This window comes from Saccopteryx leptura, chromosome 2 (assembly GCF_036850995.1).
Source record: "Saccopteryx leptura isolate mSacLep1 chromosome 2, mSacLep1_pri_phased_curated, whole genome shotgun sequence".
Classification (NCBI taxonomy): domain Eukaryota; kingdom Metazoa; phylum Chordata; class Mammalia; order Chiroptera; family Emballonuridae; genus Saccopteryx; species Saccopteryx leptura.
In genome coordinates this window covers 5,235,805-5,255,733 of record NC_089504.1, presented here as the reverse complement: position 1 = coordinate 5,255,733, position 19,929 = coordinate 5,235,805, and the positions used below count along the sequence as shown (strand labels likewise).

Genomic DNA, 19,929 nt, shown 5'->3' with positions numbered 1-19,929 from the left:
CAAGCGTGTCTCCTCGAGTCGTGTGTCGAGCGTGAGGACTCGCGAGGCCGCCTGAGGCTCCAGGCGCGGGCGTGGGTGCGGGCGCAGACACGGGCACAGCCGGGCCGCGCTGCGCTGACTGCACCCCTTCTCACTGCGCAGGTTTGGGAACAGCAGCAGCACCACGTCTTTCGGCAACCTCGCCAATCAGAACGCGCCAACGTTTGGGTCGCTGTCCCAGCAGACTTCAGGCTTCGGGACCCAGAGCGGGGGCTTCTCTGGCTTTGGATCCGGCACAGCAGGTAGGAGACAGCCCCCCTCACAGGGTCCCTCCTGCCTTCCCCTCGGCGGTGCCCGCGACCCTCGCCAGAGGAAGGAGTGGTGCTTACCTGGCTCTTCAGTGGGGTGTCTTAAAAGCTGAAAGTGCTTGAAGGACAGAGGTACTTTGTAGGTTTTAATTAGACTTGTAACATTGTACCATTTCTTACCAAATTTTCCTCAAGATTTGAGAACATAAAATAATTACCGTCTTGTTAGATCTTGGTTTAGAATTCTAAGCCAGCAGACAAAAAAGAGTCGAGACTTCACAAAATGTCTTTCATTTGTTTAACGTTCTGCTTCTTCAGATAGTGGAGCAAAAATGTTCTGTTTTTATCTTGGCAACACATTGAGAGGCACAGAAATTAGGCATCGTTGCTGTTGTACAAATGAAGACACAAAAATTCCAAGGGGCCAGTTTGCCCAGAGGCCCAGACAGTGAGCAGCAGAGCCGAGCCTGGAACCCAAGGCCCTGCCTCTGTGGCCTCGAGCAGAGCACCTGGGTCTGTGTGGCAGTCTGTGTGGCCCAGGGGAGCTGAGCAAGAGGGCCAGCCCAGGACCCTCTGCCTGCACCGGGGGGGGGGGCTGAAACAACCCGAAGTCAGCTCGCCTTCCTGCCGGCCTGCGGGAGGGCTTTCCACAGGGAACAAAGGGAGGGGAGACTTGGCCGAGGGTCCACCTTGTTCATTCAAGTGTGTGTATGTTTTAACTTGACCCTTTTCGTCTTTTGCAGCATTCAGCTTTGGATCATCTAACTCGTAAGTATCTCGTTTTGAGTCACTAAGTAAGAATGGAAGAGTGTGGTGTGTGAGAATATTGGACTAAGTTTTTGCTGTTTGTACATTCTTCCTGTTTGAAAAGCCTGTCCTGGAAGCATGGGGGTTCCGTGGCAGGTTGGGGGTTTGTGGATTTGCTGATCTTGGCCAGAGTGTGGCAGGAGGTGCCAGGCCAAGGCTCCTGCAGGGCCGTGCACGAGAGAGACGGGCTGTTTGGTCAGAGACTGGCAGGCAGGACTCGAGAGAGGCCTGCCCCTGGGTTCCCGTCAGCTGCCTGGTCTTCCTTTTGGTCCTCACTCTGCTCCTGTTTAGAACCACAGGACAGGAAAACCCCGCGCCTGCACTCTGAGCGCGACAGTTGTGTGAGCAGGAAGCTGACCTGCCTCTCCGGCGCTTCCTTGCAGGTCTGTCCAGGGCTTCGGTGGCTGGAGAAGCTGAGTGGGTGTCGGTGTGCCTCTCGGTTCCTGTGACGACCGCATTCCCAGCTCCTCTTCCCTGAGCGGCACCGAAGCAGGCCTCCAAAGTGGACGCTCGCATTGACTCACTCCCAGAAAGAACAGAAACCAGAACTCGAGTGCTGTTTTTAGTTCCCCTTTCGCGCCCCCCCCCCCCCATTATTAAACTGTTTGGGTTTATTTGCATACAGAACATCAGTGGGTTTTCTTCGGTTCACAGCCGCGGGGAGAGGTCTTCTCTTTCTGTGCTCTGGGAGGCTGTGCAGCCTTCCCTCCGCCGGCCGCCGCCGTCAGACTAGCACGAGGTCCCCACCCTCTTGGCCCTCGGGCTCTCCACAGAGGGCAGAAGTTGAGTGCTGGCTTGTCACCTTTTTTTTTTTTTTTTTTTTTTTTTTTGTATTTTTTTCTGAAGCTGGAAACAGGGAGAGTCAGACAGACTCCCGCATGTGCCCGACCGGGATCCACCCGGCACGCCCACCAGGGGGCGATGCTCTGCCCCTCCGGGGCGTCGCTTGTTGCCTCCAGAGCCACTCTAGCGCCTGGGGCAGAGGCCAAGGAGCCATCCCCAGCACCCGGGCCATCTTTGCTCCAATGGAGCCTCGGCTGCAGGAGAGGAAGAGAGAGACAGAGAGGAAGGAGAGGGGGAGGGGTGGAGAAGCAGATGGGCGCTTCTCCTGTGTGCCCTGGCCGGGAATCGAACCCGGGACCTCTGCATGCCAGGCCAACGCTCTACCACTGAGCCAACCGGCCAGGGCCCTTGTCACCTTTTTGAGGCAATAACTTGTATCCCTGTTTTGTGTCCTCTTTGCTGTTGGGTATCAGGACCCTCGGTGCCAACTTTCTTATTGGGTGGAGGGGCAGAAACTCACTCACACAGGTGTCCACAGAGTTTCAGAAGAGGCAGTTGTGCCTTCGAGTTTAGGTGGCTGTGAGCAAACCTGCAGAACAGACCAGTGAGCGCGGGGACAGGTGTGCTGGCCGTGGGCGGACCCACTCTCCTCCTCTGGCCATGGGCACTGTCACACAGCCTGTTTCTACTACTTGGAGAGGCGGGGCAGTTGATGAAGACAGCCTTCATCTCTAGTGAGTGACGGTGACGTTGGTACCCACGCCTGGCCACAGTCTGTTAACTGCATTGCGATACCCCTTGGGCAAACTCGGGAGGTGAGAAGGTGTTGCCACGTCCGGATAGACCCTGGACCAGAACCGCAGTCTTGTAAAGCGCCTGTCACGCGGTGCTTCGGGTCTGGGCAGTTGCTTCTTAGGCCGGTGGTGTGACAGTTGCTGACAAGGGCTGCCTCGCGTCCGGAAGAGGTGTGGGAACTCATTATCTGTCCGGCCCAGGGCATGCCAGGCCTTCAGCTTGGGTCACAGCAGGGAGCATCGGAAAGGGACTGTTGTGGAGAGTTTTACGCATTGGGAAGTTGTATTTTGAAAGTTCCGTGTACTTTTTGAGGAGGGTAGGTCTCATCGGAGCCCCCTGTGCCGCAGCCTGGCCGGCCGGCCCCGCTCTGCTGGTGGCTCGGTCAGAGCCCCAGAGCCCCGCTCTGCTGGTGGCTCGGTCACAGAGCCCCAGAGCCCCGCTCTGCTGGTGGCTCGGTCAGAGCCCCAGAGCCCCAGCCCTGTGGGTGCTGGTCACATAGGACTGGACTTGGGCATTGCCTTCAGTGGTTTCTCCCACCTGTCTGGGAGGGGGGGGGGGTCGTGCGCAACACCCACTGCTGGGTTCCAGGAACCCCACGGCAGAACTGGACCCGTGGCATCCTGGTCCCCCACCGGCTCTGTGGGGTTGAGAGAAGAGCAGAGTCCATCCGTACCGCCAGCAGCTAGGGCGCCTGCCTCTGGCAGGGAGCTTGAACTGCCGCCGTCGAATGTGCACGGTTTTGGCCCTTGTGGGACAGAAGAGCCCTGTTCCACCTGTTCTCACACGAGGCCCCTCAGCGTGGAACAGAGGACAGTCCCCAGCACCTACCAGCCACACACAGGGCTTGTTCCTGCCGCAGAAGAGCCCCTTAGTCTGCACAGGAGCTGTCCTGAGACACGGACACTCGGGTTCCGATGGGGAAGCTCACGGGGAGGGGCCTCGCTGTAAAGGGAGCAGTGTGACCAGGGACTGCTGCCTGGGCCTGTCATCCTGTCACCTTCACGCAGACCCAGCCGTCTCTCCTGCCCATCTGTTTCCCCCAAGGCTCTTTTTTATAAATAGAAGCTGGTTTGGCCTAAACCCTTGACCTCAAATTCTGTGCCTTAATCCTCCGCTGAGGTGGCATGTGACATCTCTCCACGAGGCCGCGTCAGTTGTGCTCAGGCAGATACCGCCCGGCGCTCGCTGGCGGCCACAGCGCCGGGGAATGCAGGGCTGCCGTGCGGGCCCCTCCCCTCGCAGCTCCTTCTTTGGGGTCAGTTATACTGGTAGGTGGCAGGGGTCATCGCAGAGCGCGGCCAGTATGCAGCCCCTGAAACCCAAGCTCCCAGGGAGAAGCGGGGGCAGGGGAGGGAGGGAGAGGATGTGAGCCTTCCCTGGTGGGGGAGGGGGAGGCAGAGCGAGATGAGAGTGGGGGCTGTCCCAGGGAGGGGAGGGCACCACGGCTGCCCCCCACTCTCAGAGGGTCGGCTGCAGGGGTCGGTAGGCAGGCCGAGCTGGCTTCGCTTGTGTCTGCTTGTGTAACTCAGGAAGGGCAGGAAGGAAAGGGGGAGGCATGTTGACAAGTGGCCGTGTTCTGCTTGGCTTTTCCAGATGTAAATGTCACGTGAGCATAATCGGTGCTTCCGAAGGCAGCACAGTGATAGAGGCCGTGAGTCGGGCTTCTCAAGGACAGGAAGAACCCACATGACTCAGTGGGTGTGTCCACGTCCCCTTCGTGCTGACGCACCTGAGCAGTGGCCCCCGGCGCCATCCTGCCGGGCTCAGGAGGGCCTGCTCCTGGCCCTCCGCGCCGCTTTCTGTCCAGCAGCCTCCAGGGAAGTTCTGGGTTGGGCGCCACGGAAAGAGTGTGGTCCGTGCAAGCCCCCGACCCCCGCCCTCACGAGCTCTGAGGCCGGAACCAGGCTCTGGCGGTCGGAAGGGCTTCCCCTCAGTGGTGAATGGAGGCTGGAAGACCAGTCTTGCCGGGTGTGGACGCACATGGAGGGCCTGGCTCACGGCTCTCACCTCCCAGGACCTGCCCTACATTCGGGATAAGCAGTCCGGGGGTGGGGGTGGCACCGTCCACCTGGTTGCAGACCCCTTCCCGACCCAGAACCACAGTGGTGAGGGTCAGCCCTTGCCAAGTCCCGAGGCTCAGACCTGGCAGGGCGGTTCAGGCCCCCGAGTCTCGTCGGACAGCTGTGCAGGTGCTTCCAGCGCAGACAGCCTGCGGACTGTGCGTCCTGAGCAAGTGTTTCCCCGTGATAACGGAATAGTAGCCTCTGGCATCTGAAAGAGTCCAGCTCCCCTGGACGAACTTACACTGCTCAAAAAATTAGGGGATTTATTATTGCTTCATCTTCATTTCAAAATGTCCCCTAACCTTTGTGAGCAGTGTGTTTTGCCACTAATCCAGAGTAAGGGGTCTTCCTGAAACTAATGACACCGAGTTCACTTGCAACTGCCCTGTGGGCACCTGCACAAAAAATATAAAATATAAAAGCACAGGCGGGCTGTCCCCTTCCTCCCATTTGGACAGCGTCTGACCGCCTCCTCTGGGAGCCTCCCGCCCTCGGGACAGCCGTGGTCCCTGTGGCAGTGCTGTGTGGTAGGAGTGTGGTCCCTGTGTCCTGCCGCACATGGCTCCCAGTCTTTCCTTTCTCTCCAGTCTGTCAACTCGTGGGCTCCCTTCTCCATTTCTCACAGAACCCTGGGCGGCACTGCGGGGTGTTTGCTGGTTCTTACACCCTCGTTCCTGCTGCGCGGAAGGCAGGGCGGGTGTCTGCCTCCCGCTCCCAGCCCCGACCCCTGTCCCGTCACTCCCATGCAGACCAAAGCCACTGGCATCCGGTCATTTTAGCCCTAAACTCCTGCTGTCTTCATAGTGTTTCCTCAGGGAAGTTTGTTCTCGGCCAAAACCAAAGGGCTTCCTGGTCACACAAGTTGGGGAAAGAACGGACAGAACAAAATTGAATAGTTCTATTTAAGACTCTCTTGGGGCCTGACCAGGCAGTGGTGCAGTGGATAGAGCATCGGACTGGGATGCGGAGGACCCAGGTTCGAGACCCCGAGGTCGCCAGCTTGAGTGCGGGCTCATCTGGCTTGAGCAAAGCTCACCAGCTTGGACCCAAGGCCCCTGGCTCGAGCAAGGGGTCACTAGGTCTGCTGTAGCCCCACGGTCAAGGCACATATGAGAAAGCAATCAATAAATAACTAAGGTGTCACCACGAGAAACTGATGATTGATGCTTCTCATCTCTCCGTTCCTATCTGTCTGTCCCTGTCTATCTCTCTCTCTCTGTGGAAAAAAAAAAAAAAAAAAAGACTCTCCTGGGTCTTTAACATTCATATGTGCCTTGTAAAGTCAATGAAGTGAAGTCATCTGCCATTTCCAAATCGCTTTGACCTTGGAAGCTTTCTGCTGGCCCCAGAATCCTTGTTGTCCTGGGACCGGCATCACTGTTGATGTCACTGGACACAAGTATCACTTCCTGCAGGTTTCTAACATGTTCTTCCTTGTACAGGGGACCCTTGAGCAGTGCAGGTGTGGACTGCGCAGGTCCATCCACCCACGGAGCTAAGGGGACCGACGCCGTTCACGCCCGTGGGAGGGGCAGCTGTATTTTTGATCCTCAGTTGGGAATCCACGTGCCTAGAGGGCTGACTTGTTACCATGGGTGGTCGGCACCCTTACCCACACCCGCTTACGTTGTGTAAGGGTCAGCTATTCAATTATAATAGTAGTGATCATTCGTTAGGTGACACTTCGTGTGGTCGGCAGCTCGCTGGGTCTCCAGCCAGAGGAGTCCGGCCGCCTCCTGCCCTTGCCGGGCCTGGCCCACCACCCATTCCCAGAGAGTCATTTATTTTAGAAGAAACGCCTGGCCACTTGTGCCAGGGACCCTGCTGAGCCCCTCAGCACCACACAGCCGCCCCGCCGGCCCTGGGCACGGGCCACAGCCAGCGTTCCGCCTGTTGTGCAGTTATGTCCCCTCCTGCCAGCTCCAGCCTTGTGTGTGCTCGTCTGTCTGAGCTGTGACCCTGGGGACAGAGGGCAGAGGTGGAGGTAAACTTGAGCCCCCGTGGGCGTGCATCGTGCACAGAGGGGCCTGCAGGGCGCTTCCTGGTGAAGGTGATCAGGGCCCCGGGGGGAAGCAGCTGGCTCCACGCCCTCTGGCCGTTTAATCCCCTCCTTCCTGCGCTGGCTCTTCCGGGGGTCTGGCTTTGAGGTTTCCCAGAGTCCCACAGGAGGTCGGCCGCAGACCTGCTGAGGCGGCTGTGGCTCCATTGTTCAGCCCCTCTCTGCTTATAAATAGAATCTCGTCCATTCCTCAGCCCTGGCCGGAGATTCTCCACATTGTTTTCAGCCCTAGACCAGCAGCTGCAAAGAAAGAGGCTTTGTGCTGGAGGGGGCGGCAGGCAGGAGCTCGGGCAGCGCACTGCAGGGAGTGGAGCTCACCTCTCCCCCCACGGACCCCCTCTCTCTCTGGGACCCAGGGATGTGGAAAAGGAGGTGTGTCCCACCCTCCCAGGACTGCTCCTCCCAGACATGCCCAGGCGTGGCCTCCCCCCGGGAACCCTCACCGTGGCCTACGGTCACACGCCTGGCCCGTCTGCTTCCAGCCCACTCCCTTTGCCTCTCCAGTCCCTCTGCACGTGCTCTGTCCCTGCCCTCCAGGTCCAGGGCGCCCTCGTGTGTCCCTGCTTGTCCTGTGGGTCTCAGTGTGACCCATCCCGCTGGCCCGGACGCCTTCCTGGCCGCCTGCCCCACTCCAACCCCCAGCTCCAGGTCTCAGTGTGACCCATCCCACTGGCCGCGCTCAGACCCCCAGCTTCGGGTCTCAGTGTGACCCGTCCCACTGGCCGCACTCAGACCCCCAGCTCCGGGTCTCAGTGTGACCCGTCCCACTGGCCCCGCTCTGACCCCCAGCTCCGGGTCTCAGTGTGACCCGTCCCACTGGCCCCGCTCAGACCCCCAGCTCCGGGTCTCAGTGTGACCCGTCCCACTGGCCCCTCTCTGACCCCCAGCTCTGGGTCTCAGTGTGACCCGTCCCACTGGCCCCGCTCAGACCCCCAGCTCCGGGTCTCAGTGTGACCCGTCCCACTGGCCCAGACACCTTCCTGGCCGCCCACTCCATTCCGACCCCCAGCTCTGGGTCTCAGTGTGACCCGTCCCACTGGCCCCGCTCTGACCCCCAGCTCCGGGTCTCAGTGTGACCCGTCCCACTGGCCCCGCTCAGACCCCCAGCTCCGGGTCTCAGTGTGACCCGTCCCACTGGCCGCGCTCAGACCCCCAGCTCCGGGTCTCAGTGTGACCCGTCCCACTGGCCCCGCTCAGACCCCCAGCTCCGGGTCTCAGTGTGACCCGTCCCACTGGCCCCGCTCAGACCCCCAGCTCCGGGTCTCAGTGTGACCCGTCCCACTGGCCCCGCTCTGACCCCCAGCTCCGGGTCTCAGTGTGACCCGTCCCACTGGCCCCGCTCTGACCCCCAGCTCCGGGTCTCAGTGTGACCCGTCCCACTGGCCCCGCTCAGACCCCCAGCTCCGGGTCTCAGTGTGACCCGTCCCACTGGCCGCGCTCAGACCCCCAGCTCCGGGTCTCAGTGTGACCCGTCCCACTGGCCCCGCTCTGACCCCCAGCTCCGGGTCTCAGTGTGACCCGTCCCACTGGCCCCGCTCAGACCCCCAGCTCCGGGTCTCAGTGTGACCCGTCCCACTGGCCCCGCTCAGACCCCCAGCTCCGGGTCTCAGTGTGACCCGTCCCACTGGCCCCGCTCTGACCCCCAGCTCCGGGTCTCAGTGTGACCCGTCCCACTGGCCCCGCTCAGACCCCCAGCTCCGGGTCTCAGTGTGACCCGTCCCACTGGCCCCTCTCTGACCCCCAGCTCTGGGTCTCAGTGTGACCCGTCCCACTGGCCGCGCTCAGACCCCCAGCTCCGGGTCTCAGTGTGACCCGTCCCACTGGCCCAGACACCTTCCTGGCCGCCCACTCCGCTCCGACCCCCAGCTCTGGGTCTCAGTGTGACCCGTCCCACTGGCCCCGCTCTGACCCCCAGCTCCGGGTCTCAGTGTGACCCGTCCCACTGGCCCCGCTCAGACCCCCAGCTCCGGGTCTCAGTGTGACCCGTCCCACTGGCCGCGCTCAGACCCCCAGCTCCGGGTCTCAGTGTGACCCGTCCCACTGGCCCCGCTCAGACCCCCAGCTCCGGGTCTCAGTGTGACCCGTCCCACTGGCCCCGCTCAGACCCCCAGCTCCGGGTCTCAGTGTGACCCGTCCCACTGGCCCCGCTCTGACCCCCAGCTCCGGGTCTCAGTGTGACCCGTCCCACTGGCCCCGCTCTGACCCCCAGCTCCGGGTCTCAGTGTGACCCGTCCCACTGGCCCCGCTCAGACCCCCAGCTCCGGGTCTCAGTGTGACCCGTCCCACTGGCCGCGCTCAGACCCCCAGCTCCGGGTCTCAGTGTGACCCGTCCCACTGGCCCCGCTCAGACCCCCAGCTCCGGGTCTCAGTGTGACCCGTCCCACTGGCCCCGCTCAGACCCCCAGCTCCGGGTCTCAGTGTGACCCGTCCCACTGGCCGCGCTCAGACCCCCAGCTCCGGGTCTCAGTGTGACCCGTCCCACTGGCCCCGCTCTGACCCCCAGCTCCGGGTCTCAGTGTGACCCGTCCCACTGGCCCCGCTCTGACCCCCAGCTCCGGGTCTCAGTGTGACCCGTCCCACTGGCCCCGCTCTGACCCCCAGCTCCGGGTCTCAGTGTGACCCGTCCCACTGGCTGCGCTCAGACCCCCATCTCTGGATCTCAGTGTGACCCATCCCACTGGCCCCGCTCAGAGCCCCAGCTCCAGGTCTCAGTGTGACCCGTCCCACTGGCCGCGCTCAGACCCCCAGCTCCGGGTCTCAGTGTGACCCGTCCCACTGGCCGCGCTCAGACCCCCAGCTCCGGGTCTCAGTGTGACCCGTCCCACTGGCTGTGCTCAGACCCCCATCTCTGGATCTCAGTGTGACCCGTCCCACTGGCCCAGACACCTTCCTGGCCGCCCACTCCATTCCGACCCCCAGCTCCACATCCCGTTCCGTCCTGTGCACTGCTGTTATGAAGCCTTTGTCGCAGTCATTCATCTGATTGGCTGTTTGATTTTATTCAGTCAGACGCCCCTTTCCCTGAACAGTAAGCTCCATATGGACAGGGACCATGCCGGCCTTGTCTCAGCAGCCCCGGGCAGCCCCTAACAGCAAGAAGTTGGGACTCCAGGGTAAATGCCACCCTCGAGTGACTTCCCAGACTCCCTCAAAAGCCAGACTCCAACCAAGGATGACGGGGCCGGGCCGGGGGGCAAGGGGGGGGCTATTACAGAGGTTCAAGAGCATGAAGCCAGCTGCTCACACCAAGGCTCGTGAGCTCACGGCCCTGGTCCTCTGGTTCTCATCGGCTTAGGGAGGCGCTTAGCTTGCGGCCAGAGCAGCTGTCTGGGGCACACCGTGGGTGAGGGCGAACGCTCCCGGGACACAGACCTGGGGAGGAGGCCGTCCTCTGACACTTTGCAGCTGGAACAACGCGTGCCATCCGACTCGAGCTAAAACAGGGCTGGTGCCACCACTCACAGGGTGGTGCCTGGCACAGGGTAGGTGTGCACAAGGCACAGGGTAGGTGTGCACAAGGCACAGGGTAGGTGTGCACAAGGCACAGGGTGGTGCCTGGCACAGGGTAGGTGTGCACAAGGCACAGGGTAGTGCCTGGCACAGGGTAGGTGTGCACAAGGCACAGGGTAGTGCCTGGCACAGGGTAGGTGTGCACAAGGCACAGGGTAGTGCCTGGCACAGGGTAGGTGTGCACAAGGCACAGGGTAGTGCCTGGCACAGGGTAGGTGTGCACAAGGCACAGGGTGGTGCCTGGCACAGGGTAGGTGTGCACAAGGCACAGGGTGGTGCCTGGCACAGGGTAGGTGTGCACAAGGCACAGGGTAGTGCCTGGCACAGGATAGGTGTGCACAAGGCACAGGGTAGTGCCTGGCACAGGGTAGGTGTGCACAAGGCACAGGGTAGTGCCTGGCACAGGGTAGGTGTGCACAAGGCACAGGGTAGGTGTGCACAAGACACAGGGTAGTGCCTGGCACAGGGTAGGTGTGCACAAGGCACAGGGTGGTGCCTGGCACAGGGTAGGTGTGCACAAGGCACAGGGTGGTGCCTGGCACAGCCATGGTCGTCTCACAGGTGGCCCCCTGGCTTCACAGAGGAGCTGGGAGCTGTAGCAGCTCAGCCACATGGACAAGCTCCAGTGCCCCCTGGCTCCGAGTGCACGCCCACGACATTCCCATCCAGCCCCCGAGCTGAACTGCAGCACTCACTCCCAGACCAGGACCAGGACCCCAGAGCAGGGCAGGTCCTAGGACTGAGAGATAGATACCTTGCCCTCCGCCCCTAACCCCCCCCCCCAGCCACTCTGCCACAGGAGGGTGCAGGGCTGGCCCCAGGGAGGGGTCACCTGCACCCCGGTCCTGTCTGCAGGTTTCTCTCCCTGCAGGCGAGAATGGCCGTGCACATTTACCACCCCCCTTGCACATTTACCATCCCCCGACTCCAGCGGCCGAGAGGCACAGGGTGGGGTCAGGGGGAGCAGGAACGGCGTGCAGAGTTTCAGTCACTGGCTGCAGCTGATGGAGTGGGCTGTATGAGCTGATGGAGCAGCTTGATAGCCACCAGCCAGTGTTGTCAGAAGCATTTAGAATTCCCAAGTCTTGGGCTGTTGACTCTTAAATCTCTTTCATCCTGTGTTTTTGGGAACCAAGAGTTGCCCCAATGCACGGACACGGGGCCCTGAACTAGATTACGAGGTCCTCCGTGTGGTAGTTTGGCGGTGCAGCCCGAGTTCCTCCCACCCAGGGCCCCCGGGGGCCGAGCTCCCGTTTACCAGGTGGTAACAGTGTTCTGAGTGGAGTCCAGGCCCGGGTCCTCTTGGACACCCAGGCTTCAGGCATCTGACCTGGCTGACCCCGGCGCCTGTCGGCAGGCTCTTCTCTCTTCGTTTTGAGCCATTCTGGAAACGAATCAACATCATCTCTGAGACGCCGCCCTAGCCAAGTGTTGCTCAGGCTGTGCTGGGTGCTTGTCACCTCACAGGTGATGGGACCAAGGTCCTCACCCCGGGGCATTTGTCCGTGTGTCGTACTTCCTGTGTGTGGCCCCCTTGCCGGTCCCTCGTCAGCACCGCACGGGGGTCGTGCTTCCTCCCGACGGCCAGTTGGCCTGCCTGCTCCAGCCACACGCTTGTCACACAGGCCGTGGCTCACCGAGTGTGTCGCTGGCTGTAAGCGTGTGTTCAGGGTGGAGGCTGTCCCTTCTGTGGCCCTGGCGTGAGCAAAGGATTCCCACATGGGAATCAAGCCCAGCGCTTTAGGACTGGAGCATATCCTGTTTGACATCCTCCTTGAATACAAAAGGGAACTGAGACCCAAAGAGGGGAAGAAAGAGACTCAGTCCAGCTTGTCAGTTAAGACCCTGGGTGTGCCTGGGCTTGAGCCCCATCCTTGCTGTGTGATTTCAGGCAAGTCACTTAACCTTTCTGAGCCCCATTCATATATCTAGAAAGAGGGACTGGAAATACCTTCATCTAGATTTGTTGAGGATTAAATGAGATAAAGCTGGCATTATCATCCTCATCTTTTATTAGAATGAGAACAGAATGCTAAGTTCCCCATTCCTGACCCGTTTCTCTTTTACTGCACATAATGACCCTTGTACTAGTACATATACGGCTGTGTGCTTCCTGTACTGTATAGTAATGACCCAGCATTAGTACTGGCTATGTACTGGAGTCATTATCTGGAGTTAGTACAGTGTGTCTGTCCGTAAAGTCATGGTGCACTTTTGACCGGTCACAGGAAAGCAACAAAAGATGATAGAAATGTGAAATCTGCACCAAATAAAAGGAAAACCCTCCCAGTTTCTGTAGGATGATGTGGCAGCATGTGCGCATGCGCAGATGATGACATAACACCGTGTATACAGCGGAGCAGCCCACAGCCATGGCAATCGAGATGTGGACGGTACAGAGGAAAGTTCAGTGTGTTCTGTGGCTCACTAAATTCGAATCCATGACCAAAGTGCAATGTGAATATCGGCGCATTTATAACGAAGCGCCACCACATAGGAATAACATTACTTGGTGGGATAAGCAGTTGAAGGAAACCGGCAGTTTGGTGGAGAAACCCCGTTCTGGTAGGCCATCAGTCAGTGACGAGTCTGCAGAGGCTATACGGGATAGCTACCTAAGGAGCCCTAAAAAATCTGTGCGTGAGCCCACATCAAACTGCACTGAATAGGTATGAAACGGGGAGAGTTTTCCTTTTATTTGGTGCAGATTTCACATTTCTATCTTTTGTTGCTTTCCTGTGACCGGTCAAAAGTGCACCATGACTTGACGGACACACTGTATATGGCTATGTACGGTACTATATACCGTTTCCCCGAAAATAAGTGTCTTATAATAATTTTTGCTCCTAAAGACACGGTAGGTCTTATTTTCAGGGGAGGCCTTATATTTCTAAGCTTGAAAAAAATTGTTCCTGACCTGTGGTGGCACAGTGGATAAAGCATCAACCTGGAATGCTGAGGTTGCCGGTTCGAAACCCCAGGCTTGCCTGGTCAGGGCACATATGGGAATTGATGCTTCCTGACCCCCATTCCTTCCCCCCTCCCTCTTTCTCTCTTTCTCTCGGTCTCCTCTCTATTTCTGTAATAAAAATGAATAAAAAATATCTAAAAAAGAAAAATATTGCACTAGGTCTTATTTTCGGGGGATATCTTATTTTAGGGGAACAGGGCAGTAATGACCTGGTATTAGTATATGGCTATAATCAGGCAGCTAAAACGAGTCACTTGCTCCGTTAGCTGTGCACACTCCAGAACAAATGAGATGGCTGCCCAGAGGTAGAACCTTTCTCAGAGCGGTACAGCTTAAAAAGGTAAGCGCGTGTGGGTCAGCTGGTGCAGTAAGTGTTCACCGGTATAAGAACAACACCCTGTCAAACTTGTGGTAAATATTTTATCTTCACATATTCAGCCGTGCCGTAACACTAATTGATAGAAGTGATACGCAGAAAATCAGTAAGATTATAGTTGACCGGAACAGTACTCAGTGTGGACCTGACGTGTATAGAATTGTCCACCCAACCGGTAGGATGCATCTCTCCTCAAGTGTACACAGGTACCAGAAGAGGCCGTATTCTCAGTTGTAAAGCAAGTCTCAATAAATTTGAAAAAATCAAGTTGTACGAAATATGCTCTTTGACCACAATGGGAAGATCCTCAAGTATTTGGAAGCTAAATAACACATTCCTATATAACTCACGAGTCAAAGATTTTAAAAATTAGAATATATATTATTTTATTTAACAAGAGAAAGACAGGAAGGGAGGCGAGGTGAGAAGCGTCAACTCATAGTTGCAGCACCTTAGTTCATTGATCGCTTTCTCATATGTGCTTTGATGGCTTCGTAGCAGTTGACACGCCGACCACATCCTGTGAGGTGAGCAGCCACGCTTATCCTGGTTTCACGTCTGAGAACCCCAAGCCCTGAGCGCTGAGGGTAAGGCTCAGGCCACACAGTCAGGGAGGGGTGGCGCAGGCACGCAGAGCCCGCTGGTCTCCCCACGACCCTCCTGCGTCCAGCCGGCTGTAGCAGAGCCAACGTGAAGTGTCAGGGAAGCCGGAAACTCCGCTCCTGCCATGCAGTGACGTCAGTACGTGAACTCTCGCTCTCTCCACAGAATCTTGTCTTAAATGCAGTGACGTCAGTACGTGAACTCTCGCTCTCTCCACAGAATCTTGTCTTAAATGCAGTGACGTCAGTACGTGAACTCTCGCTCTCTCCACAGAATCTTGTCTTAAATGCAGGGACGTCAGTACGTGAACTCTCGCTCTCTCCACAGAATCTTGTCTTAAATGCAGGGACGTCAGTACGTGAACTCTCACTCTCTCCACAGAATCTTGTCTTAAATGCAGGGACGTCAGTACGTGAACTCTCGCTCTCTCCACAGAATCTTGTCTTAAATGCAGGGACGTCAGTACGTGAACTCTCACTCTCTCCTCCACAGAATCTTGTCTTAAATGCAGGGACGTCAGTACGTGAACTCTCGCCCTCTCCACAGAATCTTGTCTTAATGGTTCAGATGAAGTGGGGCCTCTGAGAGAGCTGCTGCCACAGGTGCCCTCTACCACGGCGGGGCAGCGAGAGCCCCTAGGTGGGGCACCGCCGTGTCACCCCCACCCCACCCCGGTGGCTCCCCGGAGCCGGCACAGAGCCCGGCAGCCCCGTTGCCCTTTAAACACCAGACCCTTCTCTGCACCTGGGTGCTGTCTCTCCTGTGAGTTCTGCGGCCGCCAGGGTTCTCTGGCCCCGGAGACTGTCCTAGCGGGCTCTGCTTCCTCTTCCCTTTCTCCTGAGGACGAGGCACTCGGGTCCGTTCTCCAGGTGTCCGCTGAGAGGCCTCCTCTGAGAACCCTTCCCCACCCTCCATTCCCTTGCGTGTTCCCCTTCACGCCCCTGCAGACGTCACCGGGGCGTCAGTTCTTGGTGACATTCCATTAGTCTTGGGAGTGCGTGCTCTGAGAGGCTGCTTCTCCGACAGCTGACAGCACCTCCTGCACAGGAGGGGAGCAAAACTGCATTTGTAAAGGACAGGGAGCGCCGAGGCCTGTGGCCACCCGGTGTGTACCCGGGAGCTCGTGCTAAGCGGAGGAAGCCAGAACCAGACCGCGGCTGTGACCGTTCACAAACCGTTCAGAATAGGGACCTCCGAGAGACAGACGGCACACTTGGTGGTTGCTCGGGGCCGGGGGGTGGCAGGGGGGTGGCGACAGCTAACGGGGTACAGTGGTTTTGGGACAGGGGGTTCTTTCTGAGGGCATGCGAATATCCCCAGGTCGACTGTGGTGATGGCTGCCCAGCTCTGTGAAGGGACTAAAAAGCATGGAATGATTGCACGCCTACGTGGGTGAGCCATGTGGTGTGTGAACTGGATCTCAGTAAAGCTGTGTGAAGTAAGTTCGGTTGTCTGCTTGGCTGGCTGGGCTCTGTGTGTATTTGCCGATGCTGAGAGTGCTAGATAGCCAAGTCCTGTCACCTGGATGTCACAGCAGCCCTGAGCCTTACTGAAGGGGAGAAGCGTCTCTAATAATACAAACTCCGACCCGACCCAGTGTCCTCAATGCCCGGGCAGCCCCATGTGCGTGCCCAACGGCGACCACAGCCACCGCGCTTCCCGGGGTGTGACAGGCGGATGAGCCCGGGGCACGTGTCCTGGCCTGCAGATGAGGAACCTCCAGCATGCGAGGACCGGCGGCCAGCCTGGCCTCATTCAGCAGGTCAAGTGCCAGCCAAGAATAGCCCAGGACCTCTGCCTGCATCTCCCTTTCTCTGAACACCCAGCCGCACCGCCCTTCATCTGTCTGATTTAAAAGGGACCATAAACGATGAGTCGGGGCCGTGGTACGTAAACCTAGGTTGGGCTCAGGCCAGTGGAGGGACTGACCAACCCTGTGTCCACGTCTCCTTCTGCAGGGACCAGGGGGGCGGCCCTGCCTGGTCGGGAGCCGGGCTGGCAGGTGCCGGAACCGATACCATTTGCGTGGGTTTGCCTCTCTGGGCAGGGGCCTGGGGTTGGAGCTTATTTGCTCAGATGCCTTTTCTTGCATTTAATCATTTCCGTCGGCCTGTGCCCGCGGGGCTGCTGACGGCTGTACTCAGTGTCACGCTAGAGGCCTCCCGCCCCGCTGTTAGCTAAAGGACAGCCAAAGGCAGTCTGGGAGAACCGGGGTGTGGAAGGGCTGATGGTGTTGCCGGGAAAGCAGGGACAGAGCGGGGTCACAAGGTGGCTATCCGAAAGCAGCCCTACCCTGTGGCTTCCTAGCTGAGAGACCTTTAGCCAGTCCTTCGGAGCCTTTCGGAGGGTCTGTGTGCTCATCCGTGAAAGAGGGTGGTGACCAGTGGTGACAGAAAAGGGCCGCGGCACAGCCTGGCGCGCACTAGTTGGACGTGTGCCTTCGCGGGACTTAGCCGTGTTCTGATGATCCCTTTATGAACTGTGTGCGTGCACAGCGGCCTGTCGCCGCCTGCAGTGTCTGCCTTCACCGAAGGCTCCGAGCCCAGACCCCAGCCAAGTGGGAAACAGTTTCTGTGAGGCCACCCAGGCAGGAGAGAGGTGATTGGTGACCAAGGTCCCAATCAAGCCAAAGGCGACAGAAAGAGCACCTGGGGTGCTGGGAATGTGCAAGGGCCCGAGACTGCCACCAGCATCACCTTTCTGCACTTCCCAACAACCCGCTTCCTTCCTGGACCAGAAGGGGCTTCCCTGTGGCCCGGGTGTAACCCACAGGGCCTGCGTCCGGAGCAGAGGTCCGGCTCCTCCCCGAGTGCCCTCTGAGGTAGGAGGGAGGCTATGGCTGGGCCCATGGGGCACCGGCTTCTCCTGGACATCTCGGGGCAGGTGGGCCGGTCCTGCCCCGACAGCAGCAGGCTCTCCCAGGCCCAGGCTCCTGTGACAGCTGGCTAGCGTCCAGTGTCGCAGTTTCATCCCCGTCTGGGACTTCTAAATTTAACCTGCTATCAGCCCGAGAGGCTGGAGGGCTTCCACTGTGACTAAACGCCACTCAGAATCCACTTTACTCGCAACCCCCTCCCCCCCCCCTGCACATGGCCCTTCCCAATGTCACCCCAGCGTGCAGGCTGCTGCCCTCGTGTCCTCGCTCAGCCGCCTGGCTGCACGGAGGTTCGCACACCCGAGCAGCTCCGGCTCGTCCTGTGCAAGCCAGCGCCGCCGTCCTGCCGGCAGCCGGGCCCGCGCCTGTCCTCCAATCACACGCGGGCCGGTGCACGCATGCGCACACACACACCCACAGTCTCGCAGGCAGAGCTCGGGAGCCGACTCCACAACCGAAAGCCAGGCCGTGACAGCGAGCCGCACCACCCAGGAGCCATCCGGGTGGAGGGCGGCCTGTGGAGCCTGTTATGCAACTTCCTGCCGGGCTGTCTAGGGCCTGGGAGGCGGGAGGCAGAGCTCCGCGGGGCTCCTGCAACGGGGGAAGCCCGGGGAAGAAGCCCTGTCCCCTGTGCCACAGCGTGAACGGGGCCACCTGTCCTCCGTGGCAAGGCCGGGAGGTCAGCGCCCGCCCCGGCATGTGACCCTGTGATCCGCAGCTGACCTGACCAGGCAGCCCCTCCGCAAAGGGGCTGAGCCCAGCTCGCTGTGGGCGGGCAAGGAGCAGTGACCACACACAAACTGCACACTTCCGGCAGTGGGGTGGGGGAGCCCGGGATGGAGGGAGCCCAAGGCACGGGGCTGTGCAGTGACTGTCTGCTTGGCGCTGAGCGCCCCACACGAGCGAGCTCCACGGTGTCAGGGCTCTGGCACCCAGCTTTCCGTCCTGGCCCTGCCCCTTCCTGATGCACAGCCTTGGGTGGCCTCTCACCTTCTCTCCCTCAGCCTCCTCTGTGAAATGGGGGTCCTGGTGACAGGTTGTGAGGGTTCAGTGAGTTAACACCTGGGAGCTGAGAAGGGTATGTTCTCACCGCATCCTCGGAGAGCCCCGTTTTCCTGTCCAAGGTAAGCGGGGCTCAGCACGGCTCGGCGTCTCCCCCAAACTCACACCAGTGGCCCTGAGTCCATGGCCCGCCCTCAGAGCCCACACCCACTCCAGGACCTCGGGGGTGGGCCCACACCCCATCATAAGAGAGTGATTCAAGGCAGCCTTCGCTGTCCAGGCTCGGAGCCCACGCGGCCCGTCACCAGCTGCTGGCTAAGGGCTGGGCCGGGCAGAACCACAGTTGAGATGGACACTGTCCGAGCAGCTCTCTCCTGACCCAGACAGGCTTGCAGGTCTGCGGGTGAGGGCCCAGTCTATGAGCTCAACCCCCTTAGGACGGGGTCCCACTGTTTGCCCAAACACCCAGGCGGTCCCCGCAGTCCTGGCTCCACCCCCGGCCTGCCACCAGCTCTGCTCTCCCCGCAGGCCACCGGCCAGGGGCACTTGGGGTGGGGACTGAGGGCCCAAGGCTGGGGCCTGCCTCCCCCAGGGTCTCCCTGGGCCCCCAGAAACTCCGGCCCCCAAAGCCATTCTCTCCCCTAGCCAGAAATACAGAGCAGCCCCGAAATGAACCGCCACGTCAGAAACATCAGACCCTGGCCAGGCCTACTTTAAAATGACATTTTATTTCTCCTTGTGAATATTTGTTTTAAGGTTCATTTTACATTTTCTTCAAGAGTCTTGTGCCTCCTGGTAAGTGCAGTGGTTTGTTTTCACAGTACTCTCCGTGACCGTGGACGTGACCGGGGATGGCCCTTATTGCTGGAGGGGTGTGTCCACACGGGGGGAGGGGACACGAGGGATCGGGGACCCAGGCTCTGTGCTCCTGACATGAGGGAGGAGGCCAAGGGGCCAGCCCCACGCTGAATCCAGCGTCCTTCGCTGGACCTGCAGCCTCTCCGGGGTCTTCAGAAAGGCCAGATGGGCAGAGAGGGGCCCGGGGTGGGGGGTGGGGTGATCTGGGGGCGGAGGCCGCTGGAGCTGTGTCCTTCCCCTCCTGAGTGGGCACACAGCGCTGACCCCTGCTGAGAGCCTTGCTCACACTAAGTCTGAGTGGGGGGGACTCTGCCCCCCAAACAGCTCAGGACTGGCCCTGCTCTTCTCTCCCGCCCCCACCCTCAACCCCAGCAGGAAGCCCCCCGCTGGGACCCAGCTTCCCGGCCCCCTCTTCTGTGTAGTACCAGAAAGACCTGAGTGTGAGGAGGGGGGCTCCCTCAGGAGGCCGGGTCCTGTCCCCGGGCAGCCGGACACGTCCCCAGCCCGCCCTCCCCCTCCCCGCCCACCCCCAAGGGGGAGCTGGGACCCACTGGACCCTCCCCTCCAGGCTACGCCTTCTCTGGGTGGCAGGGCTCCGTACCCACCGAGGAGAACCGGCAGCTTCCAGGGGGGAAGGTCCCGGCCCGACACGGTCCCCAAGCACCAGGCCGGCGGGCAGCAGCACAAAGCTGTCGTAGTCGTTTGTCCTGGGATGGCTCCGTCAGTCCGGAGTGGGCTCGGGCGAGGGACCAGATGTTAAGCACCCCTGGAGTGGTAGATACGATGTCACATGGGTAACCGGGCGGAGCCGGGGTTGGGTGATGACGCCCTCCCGTGTTGTCACTGGGACTCCTACGAGTGGCTCATGTGCAGCAGAAATGGATCGTTTTCCTTCCCTGACGGTTTTCTGTGCTTGATTATTATTATTTTGGATGTGGGG

The 19,929-nt window shown here is 59.7% G+C and overlaps 1 protein-coding gene across 4 annotated transcripts in view; it reads left to right on the top strand.

Annotated features, from left to right (window-relative positions):
- The window catches only part of NUP214 (nucleoporin 214), a 95,294-nt gene extending 93,586 nt beyond the window's left edge, over positions 1-1,708 (top strand). For all 4 annotated transcript variants that reach the window (XM_066366878.1, XM_066366876.1, XM_066366877.1 and 1 more), the window contains 3 exons: positions 142-281; positions 1,031-1,055; positions 1,478-1,708. In XM_066366878.1, coding sequence (XP_066222975.1) covers positions 142-281; positions 1,031-1,055; positions 1,478-1,511 — 199 coding nt within the window. In that variant the 3' untranslated portion in view covers positions 1,512-1,708. The remainder of the gene's footprint in view (positions 1-141; positions 282-1,030; positions 1,056-1,477) is intronic.
- The last annotated feature ends 18,221 nt before the right edge of the window (positions 1,709-19,929 follow it).